General features: G+C 35.5%; 1 protein-coding gene across 11 annotated transcripts in view; it reads left to right on the forward strand.

The window, feature by feature from the left end:
• The window catches only part of LOC141915273 (serologically defined colon cancer antigen 8 homolog), a 214,106-nt gene that overhangs the window by 163,972 nt on the left and 30,744 nt on the right, over nucleotides 1-19,390 (forward strand). For all 11 annotated transcript variants that reach the window (XM_074806744.1, XM_074806743.1, XM_074806741.1 and 8 more), the window contains one exon: nucleotides 3,035-3,155. In XM_074806744.1, the coding sequence (XP_074662845.1) occupies nucleotides 3,035-3,155 (121 nt within the window). The remainder of the gene's footprint in view (nucleotides 1-3,034; nucleotides 3,156-19,390) is intronic.

The raw sequence follows: 19,390 nt of genomic DNA on the forward strand, positions 1-19,390 counted from the left end.
TGAGGACAGATTTTCAAAGAATTTACAATTTACAAGGTTTTAGTATTTACGGAATTATCCATTCAAAACGACAAAAAAAATTATTAATTTTATAATATGATACCAAAGTCAACAATCACATTGCTAACATACTTATAGGAATACATATTTAAGAGAAAATACCTGGCACCAAAAGTACACTTAAATATCATAAGTAAATCCCTAATAGGAAAAAAAACAAGAATTATATATACAAATAGTAAACACCAAAACATAGTGTTCAGTGTAAAGTTGAAAAAGACTTTCAACTAAAATTTTCACTGATATAATATAAGTTGTTAATCTAGGAAGGTAGTCATCAAAAATGAATTGACTAGGTAATAGATTAATATTCGCAAATGAGATTTAGCATGAACTTCTAAGCAAATCAGTAAATAAAGTACATAGATTAAAATAGCTAGCTGAAGCACAAGTTCACTGTAGCATTGATTCATACACTTTAATGAGCTTTTTATCGTTACTGTCTTTTCTTACACGGAAGACTTTCCCATTAACTGTCCAAACTTTAGAATACAGGTCAGAGTTTAATGCGCATTTCACTAATTTTGAAATTTCCAGACACAGATCTTCTCTTATTATGATTCCAGTTCATTTTAAGAATGAACGCTTTTTAATAATTGAATCTCTTAAATTGCGATTAAAGAAACAGACAATTATCCCATCTGGTCTTTTAGTACCATCTACATATATTGGTTCCTTCGTTTGAACTTTGTATTCATGCTTCACACACGTGCTCGTTTGCTGCAATATGATGTATTGATCTGTGCATGTATATGAAAAGTGTGCCCTGCGTGTGGCCTAGTGGCCTAGGTTAAGTTTTCCTGGAAACCGCAAATGATTCAACTGCCAGGGTTCGTTGCGGCTGACCGTGAAAAGCAGTGAATTTTGTAGAAAGGCACTAAAATTCGGAACTTGGAAATAGTTCAATTAACGAAAATAAATTGTTTAACAAACTTCGTACACAGTTTATAGAAATCCTCACACAATGAACGTGGAGAGTGTCTTTTTGAGTCAGTGGGGAAAACCATGAATCCTCATGCAGTTGTGTGTGATGGAGATCTTATCAATAGACAGATTTTCATGAAAATTCCTGGATTCAATCATGGGGGAAATCTTTAGGCATTTTGGCTCGCGGCAGCGAGCCTACGTCTGGCCAATCAATAATCATTCGTATGCTTAATACACTTTGCTCAAAGCTATTTTTAGCACTCTCAAACGCAATTTCAGTAGCCTGTAATTTCACTTCTAATAGGCGAATTGAACGGATTAAGCAAAAAAACATTTCGTCAATGGTTTTTCTTTATGGTGCGCAAAGTTGAAAGCCGTGGGTTTCATAGTTTTTGAGAAATTTACCAAAAAGTTCCAAAAATTCGATTTATTTGAGCACGTTTTTTTATGCAGCATCTTTAACTGTCCAAAATAACACATGTGAAAATTCAATGCTATTCGTGTCAGAAGAACTTTGTATCGCCAAGATTCGACGTTTTTTTTTGGTAGTTCTGGGCTTTCAAAGATGAAACCCCCCAAAATCTTGGTTATATAATTTGTGTTGACCCAGTTTTGACTTCCATCATGACGCGATAACATTGAATGAGGTGGATCAGCTGGTGCGTGTTATTTCACAAATAAAATGGCGGCATGATTGAATAGGTTGATATTCATTATATCTAGCGCGGATATGCAAGGTGCATGATATAACGATTTATTGTGTGCGATGTGTTCAATAATTCATCTAGTTTTGATATCCCATGCGTAAGGTAACGTTGCATCAAGATATGTGACGAAAATGTGGTTTCAAAATGCGGAAATTTACTTCCGTGTTCACCACACGGCTGATTTACTGATAGCATCGAATTTTTAGGGATGAGTCTGATATTTACACGACTGGAATACTTGTTTTATCATCATTAATTGGAGTTATTTTAGTAACGTTCGCATTAGTGATCCGTGTTGGAGCATGATTATTAGTATTAGTTTGTTAACTGTGGCGCAGCGATGAGCTTTCGCGTAGAAAACAGTCGTGTACAGTCGCATAGGCAATATCGCCTTGTACTCTCATGTACACTGCTTGTTCGTATCAGTTATAGAGTATGCACGCCACGGCGTAGCTCACGCGTAACAACGATTTGTGAAGATGTAAGCTACATAAAGCATTCCTATCATGAAACTATTAAAAATCATGTCAGTCGATAAACTTTGTTTCGTCAGTAACCGGCACTGGCCTCAAATTTGAAGAACTTGGGAGCTTCTGTCCTGATTGGTCAGTATGATAATGAAAAACCTCCAATGAAACCCAGGCTCTCACCAAGTTTGTACCGTATCTTATTGGGTCACTCATAGTTTTATTTGCTTTAATTTACATCATTCAAGGGATGTATTAAAAATTATGAACATTTGTTCAGACAAAAGGCCCATATCAATTTTTCGAAGATTTCATTCTCGTTAAAAGTCAGTTATCATTAGAAGTTCACACTGACCAGAATTGAGTCCTTTTTTATATATTTTTTACTTCACACCAATTTGGCGAGCCACTGGACCATTGGTCCTTTATTTGATTATTTAGAGCACGGATTCACTGAAATTCTGCCAAAAACTTCATGCTGAAGATAGGTTGGCCCATGCGTTCCATTCATAATTCGAAAAAAGGCATTTTTTCTTGATATTTTCCATCCTTATTTTTGATCTAATTATCTGTAAGAAGTCAGTCTTCTCCCATCATTTGAATTCTTCTCCCATCATCTGCTTATAATCTCTAATCTAGAGTACCAATGTTTAATTTTGATGCTGATTAAACATACACTCATGTAAATTTAGGAAAGTCCATATTAAGAATTTTGTTTCTTGTTTATTTTGGCGCCCTTGCATTATGTTGTAACCAAAACAGATTGCATAGTTATAAACCCTAATCATGTATTCAAATTATCATTTATTTCTTGGCAGCCTGAGATCTTTCAATCCTTAGCCCGTTCTAAACCGTTGTAGTTTTTTCTTTCAGATGAACTTCTTAAAATTATCTCGAGAGACTCTCGAAAAATCTTGTGAAGATGATCATCAGCTCATTAAACAACGAGAGCAGGATCTAGAAGCACTGATGCACGATCTAAAGAATAAGCATGGTATATATGAATTATTTCAGATCATAATCAAGATGGCAGACTAAAAGCCATTGTTATTTCACAAAAATCAAGACCTTTTAGTGGCAGCTCTGCTGCCGACAGCCCCTGCAGCGCTGTCTATTGCAATGGCTTTGTTCCAAAATAAAATGCCGTCCGCGAAATTTAGCTAAGCTGCTGTTAAGACAGCTGAGCGGAATTGAATTACAAACATGTATGATTATCTATAGCTAGTGTTCCTTTAAAGATCAAATGCTCTCTAAATTGAAAATTGCAAAAAACACATATTTAGAAGGAATATCTTCATAATTAATATATGTACTACTGATTTGACTTTCACTTTATAAGGGAGAAATGAATATTTTTATCAGCAATTTTCAGCAGGTGCCCGTTGCTTGCAGATGCACGTTTTTGCACTATTTGTGTCATCACATGTGTATTTCTCTAATAGAGATTAAGATCTCATTAATTGGCTTTGTGATTGTGAATCAACACCAATAAAGAAACTAAATCAGTTTGAATAAACTTAGCTATACGTAGATACATTCTAAGAGAGTTACTTTGAGCAATGAGCCCTGTAGAGTCTAAAATAATCTGACAGGTTCCAGTCTTATCACTTCAGACTTCTTTTGGTATTTTATCCTTTTAGAGTTTAATAAAATGTCTGAATTTTCATTACTGTATGCCCTGGTTACAATTTTATATGACCCAATAAACAGATATTTGCTAGCACGCTGTAGATCCATGAAATTAGTGAAATAATCAGTATTGTTTTCACCTTCATCACTACGTCACGAAGGTTATAAGATGGTTGTGAGTCGATGACGTCATTTTTGTTCGCTTTTAAAAGATTTTTTAGGCCAGCCGTAGGCTGAGCATATTACTATACAAATGGAGCGAATTTAAATGACATGGTTTCCAGAGCAAAGGCTCTTTGTCCGTGTAACTGAGCATATATTCATACAAATCATTCATTAAAGCATATTCCATTCTCCAAACTCTACGTAGCTGAATTTTGAAAGAGGGCCTCGTTAAAATTTATATGAGCTTTTTTGCGAATAACTGATTGCAAAAATGTTGGTTTTGAAAAGCCAATCAGAAAGCAAAGACTCCTCTATGATTGGCTTAGCCGTAGAAATCAGCAGGTGTTCATGTGAACCCGTGGTATCGTCTACTGTTTTACTTCCGGGTTTTATTTTAAGATCTAAAATTGTATTTCAAGATCGATTTCTGTGAAAGCTTTAGTTGATCTGGTTTTTGGGAGGAATATTTTTATTAGCACTAGAGAAAATATCATTGACCATTGTGCAAAGTCCGGGAAAAATAGCTTTTTCTCAAATCGGATAGATGACCTTGATATGCTAATTAGCCATGGGCTCAAACTACAAATTCAATCACATTTTATTTTTCAAAAAATTATTGAATCCAATTCAATTTTACTTTAATTGAACAAATAAAAACATCAAATCCAATTCAATTTTGTTTTATTGAGCAAATTTCAGAAAATTAAATTCTATTCCGCATCAATGAGACCAAGGGAAAAGATTCATCTGAGGTACTTGTGCTGCCAGATCCAGTCGCTGTCTGTGCTATTTTTGGCGAACCGTAGGTTTGCCTATGCAAACGGTCTGATGAAGCAGTTTTCATTGAAAATGAATAGAGTACCGGTGTGTCAACAAGGCACAAACATTGGCTGTTGAACCAATAGTGTTGATTTTTGGTATCATGGTTTGGCTTAGTGAGTTCTCGAGCCCACAAAAATTTCATAGTGATCGAGTTATTTTTAGGGAACTTATTCTTGAAAAACACGCAAAAACCCCGCTTTTTAGCACTAAGTAATGGCACGTTTTTGCATATGACAATTTGCATGCTTGGAATTGAAATATATGAAAGTTCAATCCTTCCTGGGAGTGTCGCGGTTTTTATTTCGACTGATCTCAATGTATTTTTCGACCTACAGCCCCTCACTTTATAATCCCCCTAAATTTCCTCGCTTCTATTTATTTGAGTTGACCTTGTTACCTGAGCTACCATTAATGTGATTGGCTGTTTGTGGGATATACGGGAAATTCCGGCGTTTCTGATGTCATCGGGAAAGCCCATTGGGAAAGCCTAATGTGAAACCCAAAACAAAATGGCGAGCATTTTATTCGACTAGGTATCGTACGTTTGCATATAATTTGTTCGTTGTCACGAATATAAGCGAGTAGGCTGTTTAATTCAGTATCTGAACTAGCCAGTACGAAGATACCAATGGTAGGGGTCTTCCAAGTCGGTATTTATTTGTATATTTAAGAAAAAAATCATAGCCGGTATTTGTTTTGATTTCTAGAAAAAAAAGTCTGTATGCGTATATGTTTGTATTTTTTGACATATTGTCGATGGATGGATTCTGACTTGTGAAATTGCAACTGCGTCGCTAATACATTTGTATATACACGAATATATTTGTATATACACGGCAATCATAGTATACACAGCACTCTCACACATCCGCAGGCGCATATATTGTCAGCCTCATACATCTCTAATCCAAATTAATTCATATTTATTATAATATTTTTGACAATATATGCACTCAATGATTTAATGGTGAGCCACAGGGCCATTGGACCTTTATTGTATTCTACGATTGTATTGTGTAAATTATTAGGTATTGACTCTGAGCTAGGAGTATATTTTGACAAAGTTAACCCACAGAATGCATCATCATTTGCCATTTTATGAAAAGCTGACAGGTTGGCCATAGTGCCCCTTGAGGCTCCTGTTTGTTTTAATACACTTACTCAAAACCTCCATAGCTGTTTTATACTCTCTCCAGACAGCAGCCTTGGTTTCCGAGGATGGTAACAATTTGATGTGGAATCTTTTAACCTCTTCACTACCATATATACAGTAGACTCCGCATACCTCGCAGTCATACACCTCGGAATATTGCTTAGCTCAGAACAAATCTCAAATATTTTTCTTAATGCAATTATTTCTCAAATGAAAATCTCCGAGTAGCTCGGAATTGCATACGTCGGAATATCGCATACCTCAGAATGATTTTTTTATAAATTGAGTCCTAAACTCGTGTACCTCGGAAATTCTGAACATCGTCCCGACAATATTTTTTCAAAAACGCATCCCTAGCCTACTGCATTATTTTTCGTTAAAGGGGCTGTTGCAAGAATGCATATAATCAGCTGATGATCGTAAGAATTGGAAGCGTGCTAGTCGCGCTAGTTCTCGGCTGTCTTTAATACGAATAGCCAATTGAATGGATGTAGGCGGAGCTATAGACTTGTCACTGCACATCAAACCCACGTGTTTTTAAATTCTCTCAACTGGGAAGGAGGGGCTTTACTTGGTGTACTACAGTACGATGTTTTGATCGAAAAGATGAAAGTCAAATCTCCCGGGGGGGATATGCGGTTTTGATTGAAATAACAATAAAAGCCTGTCAGATATGGTACATATACAATGTTTATTCAACATAGATTAGTATAAGAAGGATAATTTGAGCCCACGTGTCAGCAACAATTTTTTTATGACAAAATTTGCGGACCTTGTATACCTTGAAAATCGTATACCTCAGAAAAAATTTTGCAATCCCAAGAATTCCGAGGTAAGCGGAGTCTACTGTATTTGTAAAGCTAAGGTCTTCAGCCATCAGATGTTGTTTAGAATCAAATCGATTAAATCAGAAATTGATCACCAATAATTATTGATCGATTTGTGGATCGATCAATGGATTTTGATCGAATAACTTGTAATGATCCATTTCCAGCACGTTTTTTGTATTCTTATCGTGTAGTGATTGACTGTCTACTAAATCTGGACCAGGATGACATTTTATAAAAGAAACAGCTAAAAATACAGACAAAAAACTCATGCACGTGCCTTGTTTCGCGCGCAAAGTGGTGCATGTTGTCACTTAAGCATAAATTCAATTCGATTCAGTTCAGTATTTGAGGCACTGATTGGCCATTTATGAGTAAATAGTGTAACTAAATTGAAGCAGACGATCATTTAGTACGTCTATACACCAGCGGCGTAGTGACTCACCACACCAGCAATTGTAGTAAATGAATATATTTGTGACGTAAATGAATATATTTGCGACGTAAATATACGTCGCGCATGGTGAGAGAAGGTCATTATTTGCGACGTAAATATACGTCACGCGTGGTTGCGAAGAGGTTAACCCTTACAATACCACTACCGTATGGCATATGGTACAAATTGACAAGCTAGCATACCCGTACCGTATGTAATACGGTATCGCTTAACCCTTCTTACAGAAGGGCATATCTATCAGTATCAGCTGGTGCTGCCATCTGCATAAAATCCAAGATGGCAAAAAACAGTGAAAGGAAAAAAACAATTTGGCTGGATGAAACGGTTCAGCAACTCGTATATGATGCTGACAGTGATGCTGGTGACTTGCAATTTGGTAGTGAACAAATTGAGAGTGACAACGAATATGACAGCAGCAGTTCACATGAAGAGACTTAGTCAGAAAATAGGTTTATAGTGCCGACAATGATTTTGATGATGAAAATGAAATCAGTGACAATTTTTTAGACCCTGTTGATACGGTTGTCATGGTAACGGACACCAATAACAATAATGAAGAACCAGAAACTGTCCATCCTCAAGGTCACATGTATCCAAATTATCTGTTTTATTTGTAAGCCCAAAGGTTATCAACACCGTGGCATACAATGTATCAGTGTCAAATATATAGGTAACAATTTTCTGAGGCCTGAAATTATACCCCAATGAAACCCCTTACATCCGGCCTTCCGACATATCAGTGGAAAAGTGGGTAAATCAGTGGAAAAATAAATCTTTTAGTTCTATTGCTTTGAAATTTTTACTACATAAAGTAAGGATATATGGCATACAGTTTCAGTTGGAATTGAGTAGATCAGTCCATTTTGCTGGGAGACAGAGCAGTTTATCTGAAACTTTTTCATGAACTTTTTTCATGGCGGCCATCTTGGAGTATGTGACCTTGACCTCAAGTTCACTTATACCCACATTATTTATGTCTACTTTGTTGGCCCAAAAGTTATGAACAACATGCTATATAATTTTTCTGTGTCAGATACCTTGGTAACTATTCTATGAAGCCTCAAATATACCCCTATAAACCCCTAAATTCCCTCCGGTACAGCAGCGGAGACACTATGTGATATTGAAAGGGTTAAACCCGGGAACACTACCAGGAAGAACTAGGGCAATTGCATCGGCGAAATTTACAAAAAATTGAACTACTCGCTGGATGTCCTCGTATTTCAGGTAGTGCAGATTAGACTTGTGCCGACAGTTTTTTTTACCCTTGGAATTAGACCGTTTTCTTCATAGTGCTTGATGACTGCCATCAATTTGTTGTGGCTGATGCTGAAAAACGGAACAAAGTAATTTTAATCTTAAAAAATTATATATGTGTTAAGGCCTACCTACCCAGAAGAATTACTGCAACACCTGTTCATCTGATACACGGGTACCACGTAAATTCATCTTAGAAAGTTCATTCAATTGACGGGCAATTTCGTCATTATTTTGCAGCTTTGAAAGCGCCATAATGAATATAAAAGTCACCGTATATAATCTTCTGCCAGATGCTGACCTTGTGATTTTATTACCTGATGATAAACAGCAAAAAAACGATTTTAATCGAGTTTTCAGTGACCAACACGAGCATTCAAACGCGGAAGTCAAATCGGCCTTTTGTTTACAACGGAAGTTTGTGCACTCAGCCAATCAGCGCGCAGTATTCGCATCAGGTGAACTCTTCATAGCAACAACAACAGTTTGTTTATAGGATATCCCCAATTCTCGCAGCTGATTGGCTTAGGATTATGTCATTCGGGGTTTCATGTCGTCATTATTAGAAACTGGAGATTCACAGCTCTCCGCACATATTTAATTCGTTGAGGTATTCCCCCGGAAAGATTGAAATTTTTGCTGATGAAAATTACAGTTTTGGGACAAAATTCCTTCTTTTGTTTTAAGGAAGAATTTATGAGTTACCAACTTAAACCACACATCAATACAAGTGTCTTGTACAGGGCTACTATCCACACTCTGCAACCACTATTCTATCGCCAACTTATTAAGTAATTGCTGAAACCTTATCAAATGCTTTTTGAAATCCATAAAGACTAATTGAGGCCTAACAGTCGATTTTCTAGAGTCAAATAACCATCTGGTCCAGTCATCCATGGTTTCAAAGTAGGCCTCATTGACTGTTTGTCAACCATCCCTTTGTAAAACCGATTTGACAGTTGCACATGATTCTAACTTCCCTTCAATTTTTATGGCATGATGCGACTGCGTACACGCGATCATTGACACAGTATTCAGACAAGATCAAGAATACGAACAATGATATGCAGAAAACCGGTTATTGCTGCCTTGCAGCTATATTTTTAATTGCGTTTCTGTTTAATTTTTGCTTTACCTAATAATCCATGAGCCAATCTTCAAGTTTCTTCAATTCTATTGCGTAGCTCAAGAACATATTGATATGAATTCTTTACTTCATCATCATTATCAGTTTTATCATCACGCGTCCAAATTTATTTTAAAATGGTTAAGGGCCCCTGGACTGTCCTTCCATATAAAAGTTCATAAGGAGAAAAGTTGAGAGACTCCTGTGGAACTTCTTTATATGCAAAAAGCAAACTAGATATGTATCCATCCCAATCTTGTGGACGTTCTATACACATACGTCTAAGCATACGCTTCAAAATCCCATTAAAATTCTCGCATAACCCATTAGCCATAGGATGGTATGGAGATGAATGTACTTGTTTTATCGCCAATAATCTCATGATTTCCTTCATAACATTGGAAACGAATTGCGGACCCCAATCAGATAGAATTACTTTGGGAAAACCCAAACGAGAAAATATATCTAATAATCCTTCCGTTACATCAGTAGTTTCACAATTCTTCGATGGAATGGCCTCAGGAAACCGTGTGGCATAATCAATTAATGTAAGAATATACCTATATCCTCGATCACTTTTTTCCAAAGGCCCAATGAAATCAATTGCAACCTTTGAAAAAGGACACAATAGGAATGTTTCCCAAAAATACTATACCTATTCTACCTTTGTCAATCGTCTTTTGACAAGCATCACACGATTGGCAATACCTTCTAACATCACCAATTATACCTGGCCAATAAAAGCTACTTTGTATTCTATTTATCGTTTTGTTACTCTTCAAATGACCCGCCAAAATAGAATCATGAGCCACTTCAAGAACTCCATTTCGTAACTCTTTTGGTACCATAAGCTGTTTAAAAGATCGATCATTTTTAAGCCAGCCGTAGGCTGAGCCTATTACTATACAAATGGAGCGAATTTAAATGACATGGTTTCTAGAGCAAAGGCTCTTTTACTGTGCGACTGAGCATATATTCATACAAATCATTCATTTAAGCATTATCCATTCTCCAAACTCTACGTAGCTGAATTTTGAAAGAGGGCCTCAATTTATATGAGCTTTTTCGCGAATATCTGATCGCATAAATATTGGTTTTGAAAAGCCAATCAGAAAGCAAAAACTCCTTTATGATTGGCTTAGCCACAGAAATCAGCAGAAACCATCTTCATCTTGAATAAAACTAACCTTTGCTCCACTCTTTGTTATACGAACATTTTTCCCAACATTATCTTTTGCTTGTCTCAAAGAATCATCATCTTGTTGCATCTGAACTAAATCATTTCAATCAATATCTAACACCTTGGCTTCTTAAACCATTAAAAGATGTAACGACTTTTTGATTTCCTTTTTCTGTGATCTTGTTTCAACAGCACAAACTTTGAAAAAAAAATTTTTCCATTTTTTCCATATCAGGCACCCCTTTGGCTCCTGGAATGTTACCAATTATTACATCAAACACAGGATTATTCATACACATGGCTTCAACCTTACCAGAATAATACGGTGTCTGAACATGCAACTCAACTATTGGAACTTTAATCATTTTTCCATTCAATAGAATGCATAAATTTTCTTTACCGGTATTCATGTCAGGTGTAACTAGTCTTTTACTAACAACTACAGATGAACATCCAGTATCCCTCATTACTCGGACATTTTCACCATTTACTAAACCTTGACCAACCGTAACTTTTTCAGGTTCAATGCCATTTTGTATACCTGCACTTCCATAATGTAATCACTGCCCACTTGACATTTCAACAAACTGGTTCATCGGTCTTCAAAGGAGCCATCCAACCATTGTCAAATTTAACATAATGTTTATCCTCTTTTCCCATAAACGCCTTTTCTTTCTTTTTGTTAACCAATGGACACTTGTTGGCATAATGACCAAATTTGTCATAAATAAAACAATTCCCTTACAATGTACCAAAGACATGAGGCCCAATCATCCTTAGGCCAATGACAGGCATGAGCATACTTTTCAAACCGATACAAATATGCATCAATATCCTCTGACCTTTCATCGAAATATTGTAAATTATTATTTTTCACCTTATTGTATTTCACCTTTGATCGGACACTTCATCATTCTAAGCTTAATTGTATTAATTATATATTCTAATAACTCTTCTTTTCCAAGCTTATGATTCATGTTGTCTCTGACATTCCTGTTCCTCTCGTTCACGTTCTTCTTTTCTTTCGTCACATGACCTCTTTCATCGCTTTAAAAGGCTGTAAACTCATTACCTGTTAAACCCAATTCTTTTACCATTTCGACTAAATCCTTCAATTCAGAATCCATTTTGACTATCTAAACCAATAATTATGATTCAGTAAAAGAAAGTTGTCATCAACCACAATATAAGGAGAAGTAATGAACTCCAGACAAAAACTTCAAAATTTGACCGTAGACAATTTCACAGTTTTCTTATACCTCCAAACAAGCCATACTAACCATCCAAAACCTTTTATATAGTTCAGGTATTTAAGCACTAACCGATTTAAAGTTCAGCTACAACAATCTATGATATTCCAACTAACTAACTTATACTACACACATTTTCTCAATTACCCTATCATATGCACATTATACCATTTAGACTAATAAATATAACCATTATGATTCCAAAACAATATAATCTTTGTTTTCTTTTCAATACTTAGCACACATACCGCATACCCCAATAACTATATGAACGCGAAATCGTAAAGTATGTACCACATTCACCAATAACTATAACCACTAAACCGCAAAGTTTTTACCGCACCACCAATAATTATGAACGCTAAAACACAAAGTAATTTCCACATATACCAATAATTATAAACACTAAATCACAAAGTAGATTCCGCATACACCAATTACTATAAACACCAAATCGCAAAGTGTTAACTGCATACACGAATAACTATAAACGCCAAATCGCAAAGTAGATTCCGCATATACCAATAACTATATTTTGTTACCACTCTCCATAAATCGATCAACCAAAATAACATGGGAAGAATTACACACACTCCACAACGACATCCATAGCAAGGAAATTTTTTCATCGAACTTCGTGATGTTTCCTTAACTTGTAAACTCAATGACCACAGCGTATCATAAGATCACGACAATCACATGAACAGTCAATGATGGACGAACACCAATATCGATGATAATGAATAACGCACAATAAAAAACGCAAACGCAATATGATATATCAACTCAAAGTGATGGCATTGATAGGATTCTCTCAATTAAGAGAACTCTGCGTCTCCTGGACGAGCCCCCGTTGTGATGATTTCGATGCCAGGGCACTCAAATGATATCGACGATGACGAATTACGTAGCCCTAAAGAAACTTACGGAGTACGAGATTCACTCAGATTTGATGAAGTGCTTTTGCTGTATTGCCACTACCAGTCACTTTGTTGCCATCTCCTCTGATGAATTAATAGAGCTGACATCAATGAATATATCCGACAACAGAGACATACTGAAAAAGAGGAAAAGGAAAATTCATTATACAGCAAAATTCGATTCTCTCTGTTTTTTTTGTTCAGATTTAATCATAGTTTACTCATTGAAAATGAGCTTATTGTAAGCCATGAGTTAACTCAAATTCGCAACTGTGGAACTGGAACAAGGATATTGCAAATATCTAATTAAGATGCAATACACTAACTATAGATTTTATCCGATTCAACTATAATAATAATAATAATTTCTATTTTCGTAAACCATGATGCATTTAATCACATGAACAGTTAATACTTTTTAACAAATTACATAGTATGGTTACGAGGCATCCAGTGCCAGCCAACAGGCTGTACTTAAAATTAAGGCGCTGGAACCTTGTGCATAGTGCAGGGAAATGGTGCTGTGATACTGATATAAATGATGCTATTAATAATAATAATGCTCATAATGATTATTCAATTTTATGATAATAGAAATGACAATAGTGACAAAATGGAGATGGTATAATCAATGATAATAATAGTATAAATAGTAATAATAACAATACTAATAATAAAAATAAAAGCAATAGCAATAATGATAATAATAATGATAATGCTTATAATGATAATAATGATAATAATAACAATGATAATAATAAAGACAACAATAACAATTACAATACAATGATTATCATAATTATGACAATATACTAATCATTACCATTACTATTACAATAATTAAGGTAAAGATACTCATAATGATAATAATAATAATAATAATAATGATTTTGACGGCGGAGATAACAAATGACACAGATACAGATAATAATAATGATTACAAAGATAGATAGTCTAGTATAGCAACAACTGATTAGACAAGACTGGTGGATGACCGGACAATATTCGGAGTATTTCGCCAAATACTAGGCATCTAAGCTAAGAAAGATTTACTGGCCTATATAAGAATTCTTATATAGGCCTATAAGCACGAGTAGTGCTACTAGGCGTTTTTATCAGCTTCCGACGTTTCGGAGAGTGAGGGACACGGGGCCTATCCTCATCTGAACTTTCCGTGTTGTAAACAGCGTCTCTGTTTGAACGACCTTCATTGACGTCCTCATTTGAAATTTGAGAAATTCCAAACGTTTCATCAAATCCGTTTTCAGCGCTCTCGTTGCCGTCCTCACCGCTACTCTCTGGCTCATAGTCGTCTAAAATCATTGATAGTGCATGATTCACACTAAATCTGGACAAGGATGACATCTAAAAATACAGACAAAAAAACTCATGCACGTGCCTTCTTGTTTCGCACGCAAAGTGGTGCATGTTGTCGCTCAAGCATAAATTCAATTCGATTCATTTCACTATTTGAGGCGCCATCTATGAGTAAATAGTGTAACTAAATTGAAACAGACGATCATTTAGTACGTTTATACACCAGCGGCGTAGTGACTCACCACACCAGCAATTGTAGAAATGAATGAAAAAATAAATAAATGAATATATTTGCGACGCAAATATACGTCGCGCAGGGTGAGAGAAGGTCATTATTTGCGGCGAAAATATACATCATGCATGGTAGCAAAGAGGTTAAGGAAAACTTTGTTCTAGTCCCTGATACATTAATTTCATTGTGAAAAATAAAGAGATATATAAGCTCCTGCATTTTAGAGTATATTGAAAGTATGCAGTAAGAATTTAAAGATAATAGGGAGCAATCAAATTCAGTTTCACAACACCACTATTCTAAAATTCTTATCACACTAAGATACTTAGCAAAACTGTCGGAAAATGGCCAAGGTATTACCTAGGGTAAATGATCGCATTCTACGGATGTAGCAAAGTAACGTTCATAATATTTCGTATCAACATATTTAGTACTAGGGATTTTTGATACTTATATTATGATTACCCAACATGATTCACTAAGTTATTCTAATATTTGAACATGAGTAATTGTATTTAATGAAACCTCTTTTATATCAAATGGTCTCGTGTCCAGAAAAGAAAGAAGTTTATTTCACATTTATTCCTACCCGTAGTAGAAGTAGTTGTAGTAGATTATTACATTTATCTATAATCAGACAGCTTTTTGGGTTTCGGTGAATTGACTCAGCATTTTGATATAGTTAACTTATTTTTAATGGATGAAGGAGCATGTTATTTCCTATTAATTATCTGTACATTTTGCATATTACTGAATCAAATTTCATTGACTTAATTAGGCCTTTTGTGGAAAAATGGTCGTGTTTAATTTCAAAACATATATCGTTAGCGGTAATCCCCTCAGTGGATAATAGGCCAGAATCCACGATTATTCAAATTGTACAAATCCCAAATTAACGATTTTGAAGCAGAATATTTTTCACATTCTATCCACTTTCTATACTAATTTTTCTAAAAGATGGTTATAGAATTTTGCTACAAAATGTTCTTTTCAAATCATGAAGTGGGGATTTGTACTTACTGTGGTGTGAATTTGTTTCCACACGAGTAGTTTGAGAAATTACGCGTGTGAATTGATTTTTACATGTGTAGCTGGAAAAACTACACATGTGAATTCGATTTCACATGTGTAGTTAAAGAATTCACACATGTGAATTCCATTTCACACGTGTAGTTAAAGAATTTACACGTGTAAATTCAATTTCACATATGTTATTTCAGGATTCATTTCACATGTGTGAATTTTTCGTAAGGGTTGTGCAAAGTCCGGGAAAAATAGCTTTTACTCAAATCGGATGTATGACCTTGATATGCTAATTAGCCATGTGCTCAAACTGCAAATTCAGTCAAATTTTATTCTGCCACATAAATATCAAATCCAATTCAATTTTACTTTATTGAACAAGTTAAAACGGTGAATCCAATTGAATTTTGTTTTATTGAGCAAATTACAGATCCAGTCGCTGTCTGTGCTACTTTGAAAACGCGTTCAAATTGTGCAAATTATTAGTATAGTGAATAGTAGAATAACTTAGTATTTACATATTAAATTGGTAGGGAGGCATATTTTGTGATCACAATCAATTAAAAAAATCGTAGCTGCTGGCATGTTCTATGATTGTGGTGAGTTTAAAGGTCTTTGGTTTTTGTATATGGTCACCAGGGGCATTGAATATTGAAATTGTTAAATTGTTGACCATTTGAAACCACGTCCCTAGACCCCTAGTTGATAGATTTGTTTTATTTTCAATGTAATGAATTGAGGTCATTGGCTGTGAAGTATGGCCGCCAGGGTGGCCATCCATCTTGGATTTCTTTTTAGCATGATACAGCCTACAATTCTTGATGGATTTTCTTACATAGTGTGCGATTTAGGGTAACTAAGATGGGATTGGATCGTTTTTTGGTTTACCTTTGTCAGCAGTATGAGGTTGGCATTGAGGCAATTCTTGTAAAATTGCAGTACATTTTTTTATGTGAGCATTTTTTTCATTGGTTCTAGCTCGGGTTAAATGACATATAATCGATGCGATTGAAGACATGACGAACCTCCGTCGATGACATCGTCAACTTTGTTTAAATTCGACGAAGAACTGTTTTTGGCGGGAAAATTCTTAGCTCTTACGTATAAAACTGCAATTACCTCGATTTGGGGGCGTCGTGTGTACGAGCGAATGTGATTGGCTGTTTTTGGGATATACGGAGAATTCCGACGCTACTAAAGTTTCATTGGACTAGGTGCCGTGTATGAGCAAATTTCAAATGCTCATTGCTGGTGAGAATATAATTATTTCACATATCGCCAAAGGTATTGTTTCATTTTATAGGGGCCAAAAAAATATACCTTTGTTTACGGTTCATGTCCAAATTTTGGTAGGGTAGGTAGGTAGGAAAAAATTTTTTTTTTTGAAAAAATATTTTCCATCACCGATCACCAAAGAAGCAATGAACAACATTATTTTCAATATGAAACACTTAATTAGAAATTACAAAGCTTTATTTCTTTCCATATGAACGCGCCACAACAGCTTTTTTTCCTGTGTTTTGGCACGTACTGCATAAAGGCAGTACCGTTTTAAACTGATTTAACAATTCCGGGGGTTTAACAGCCCCACTACACGCACAATTGCAGCAATAGTCCTCCCTAAACCGGTATTGTAGTAACTCAACTCGATGTTGTTGCCACACGTTAATGTTAGTCTGACTTGTTCAGTTTTGGCCAACTGGTGATCCGGTTCAAGCAGCATCGCACCACAGCTATATTCCTGCTCGGACATATGCATGGAGAGAGTTGTTTCCTGCCTTCGTGAGAGTTTCTGTTTGGAATAGAAAACCCTTGCTTTTCCGCATTCTGTGCAGTCCACAAGTCCTCTAGCATTCTGTGCTATTACAGCCATCGGTTGAATATATGTAGAAAACATAAAGAAATATCATAAACTTATGTTTTAACGGTAGTTTTGATAAATATTTGACTGAGAACCAGGGTCTTTTTTCAAATTTTCGTAATTCCCTTTAACCAATAACAATTAAAATTACTCACCCAGGCAGTTTCTGTTTTGGCAGAGAGCGCCGCTTCGAACTGGCCATAAAAAAATCGAATGCATTTCTTTCCGTTTCCTTAGTTTTTCCGACGAGTGGACAATATTGACCGGCGTAACTCTTACGTATTTCATACCGAAATCGACTACAGTAGATACGGCGAACGTCTCATCAGCATCAGTCCAAGGCCCATTGTCAGATGACGATACACATAGTTTGTATGGCGTTTGAATGTTGAATTTTTTGGCAACTCCTTCCAATGTGGCCACCGACGCAAACTTCATAAATTGCCTCTGACCACAAGGAAGTAAAATACAGAAAACAACACCGTCAGCAGCCATGATGTAAACGGTTGAAAAATTTTCGCGTGCGCCAAGGTGAATTCAATATTCAATGTTTGGATGAAAAAATATTCGCGCACGCGCGTGTGTGTGACTTATCAAAGTTGCCTGCCCCTCAATATTGAAATATTAGCAGGGATGAGAATTCCCCGCGGATCCGCGGTTTCCCGCTGATTTCGGTATTGAAAAATATCAATTTTCCAAATAGTCCAAAAATGATGTAAAAGTGAAAGGCTGAATCCAAGAACATGTCTATCACACTTTTGAGCCCAAACGTCTACTTTTACTTAGAAGCCACTTGAGAACAATAAGCAATTAACGATATCGGCTACTTTTCCATTAGTATACATTTCAAAACAGTCACTCTGAAATTGTATTCCTTTCAATTCGGTTGGTTTTATAAAGTGGCTGTTTCGATGAGTCTACTATAGAAAAGTGACCATTTTAAAACATCTGGTTTCGTGCACACTAGCAGTAGAGGTGACTGTAAAACCACCCGTCTGTAAACAGTGACTTTGTGATAGTAATTCCTACCATAGCAGCTACTCTCAAAACACATCGTTCCCAAAAGTCAACTATTGAAAAGTGACCATCTTGAGATGGCTTGGTAATTTCCTGTTCAAAATAGCACCATCTGTTAAAGATTTGCAGTGATACGTGACCGGTTCAAAGGTACCGTTAAACCCTATATGCTTTGTATACAGAACTCTGTATGCTTTGAATACAGTTCTGTGAATAGAAAATCAAAGTTTTTGAGTTGCTAAGAATCTAATAATTTTTATATTACGCTCAACAAAATGGCAATATCCAATAGGAAAACTATTGATTTACATAACATCATCATGGATTAAATCCATTAATATGAAAATATAGTGCCAGTCCTAGAATTTTTAGAATTTTAAGATGTTTGTTTTACATTTGCGATTATAAAACATTCTGGTGCGTTCATAAATCTTTGATTTTGTAGAAAAGAAAGATTAAAGAATAAATTTGTCTTTTAGGCTTAGTTTGTTTTTAAGGATATATGAGAGAGGAATATACAAATAAAATCATATGTTCATTAAATTAATTATGTCCTATTTATCTCAGTATCTGGATGAAGACTACACAAGATATTCCGAAAAAAATGTATCTAAAATACTTAGAATTAACCTTGAATTTATTGTTTATTTCGATACAAACGATTTTTAAGTAATCCATGTGATGTTCACTTTGTCACACTGTTCTCTGCTTGTTCGTTAATGAATATTGAATCATTTTATCGCTTGCTAGAAGTGATTCCCTGATCAAATCTTATTTCATAATTATACAGTTTGGTTGAAATGAAATTACAAACTTATTACATAAGATCACACGATTAGCGCATAAAAGTGCGGTGTTGAGATGTTCACGTAATTTTGAAATCAGCAATTTCATTTGATAGAGAAAACTTTGTTTGGCTTAAGAAGTGAAAGAAATGTGATAGGCTGTAATTTCAGTTTCACATACTTTCCTACTTAGTTGAGTAAATTGTTT

Source organism: Tubulanus polymorphus, chromosome 1 (genome assembly GCF_964204645.1).
Source record: "Tubulanus polymorphus chromosome 1, tnTubPoly1.2, whole genome shotgun sequence".
NCBI lineage: Eukaryota > Metazoa > Nemertea > Palaeonemertea > Tubulaniformes > Tubulanidae > Tubulanus > Tubulanus polymorphus.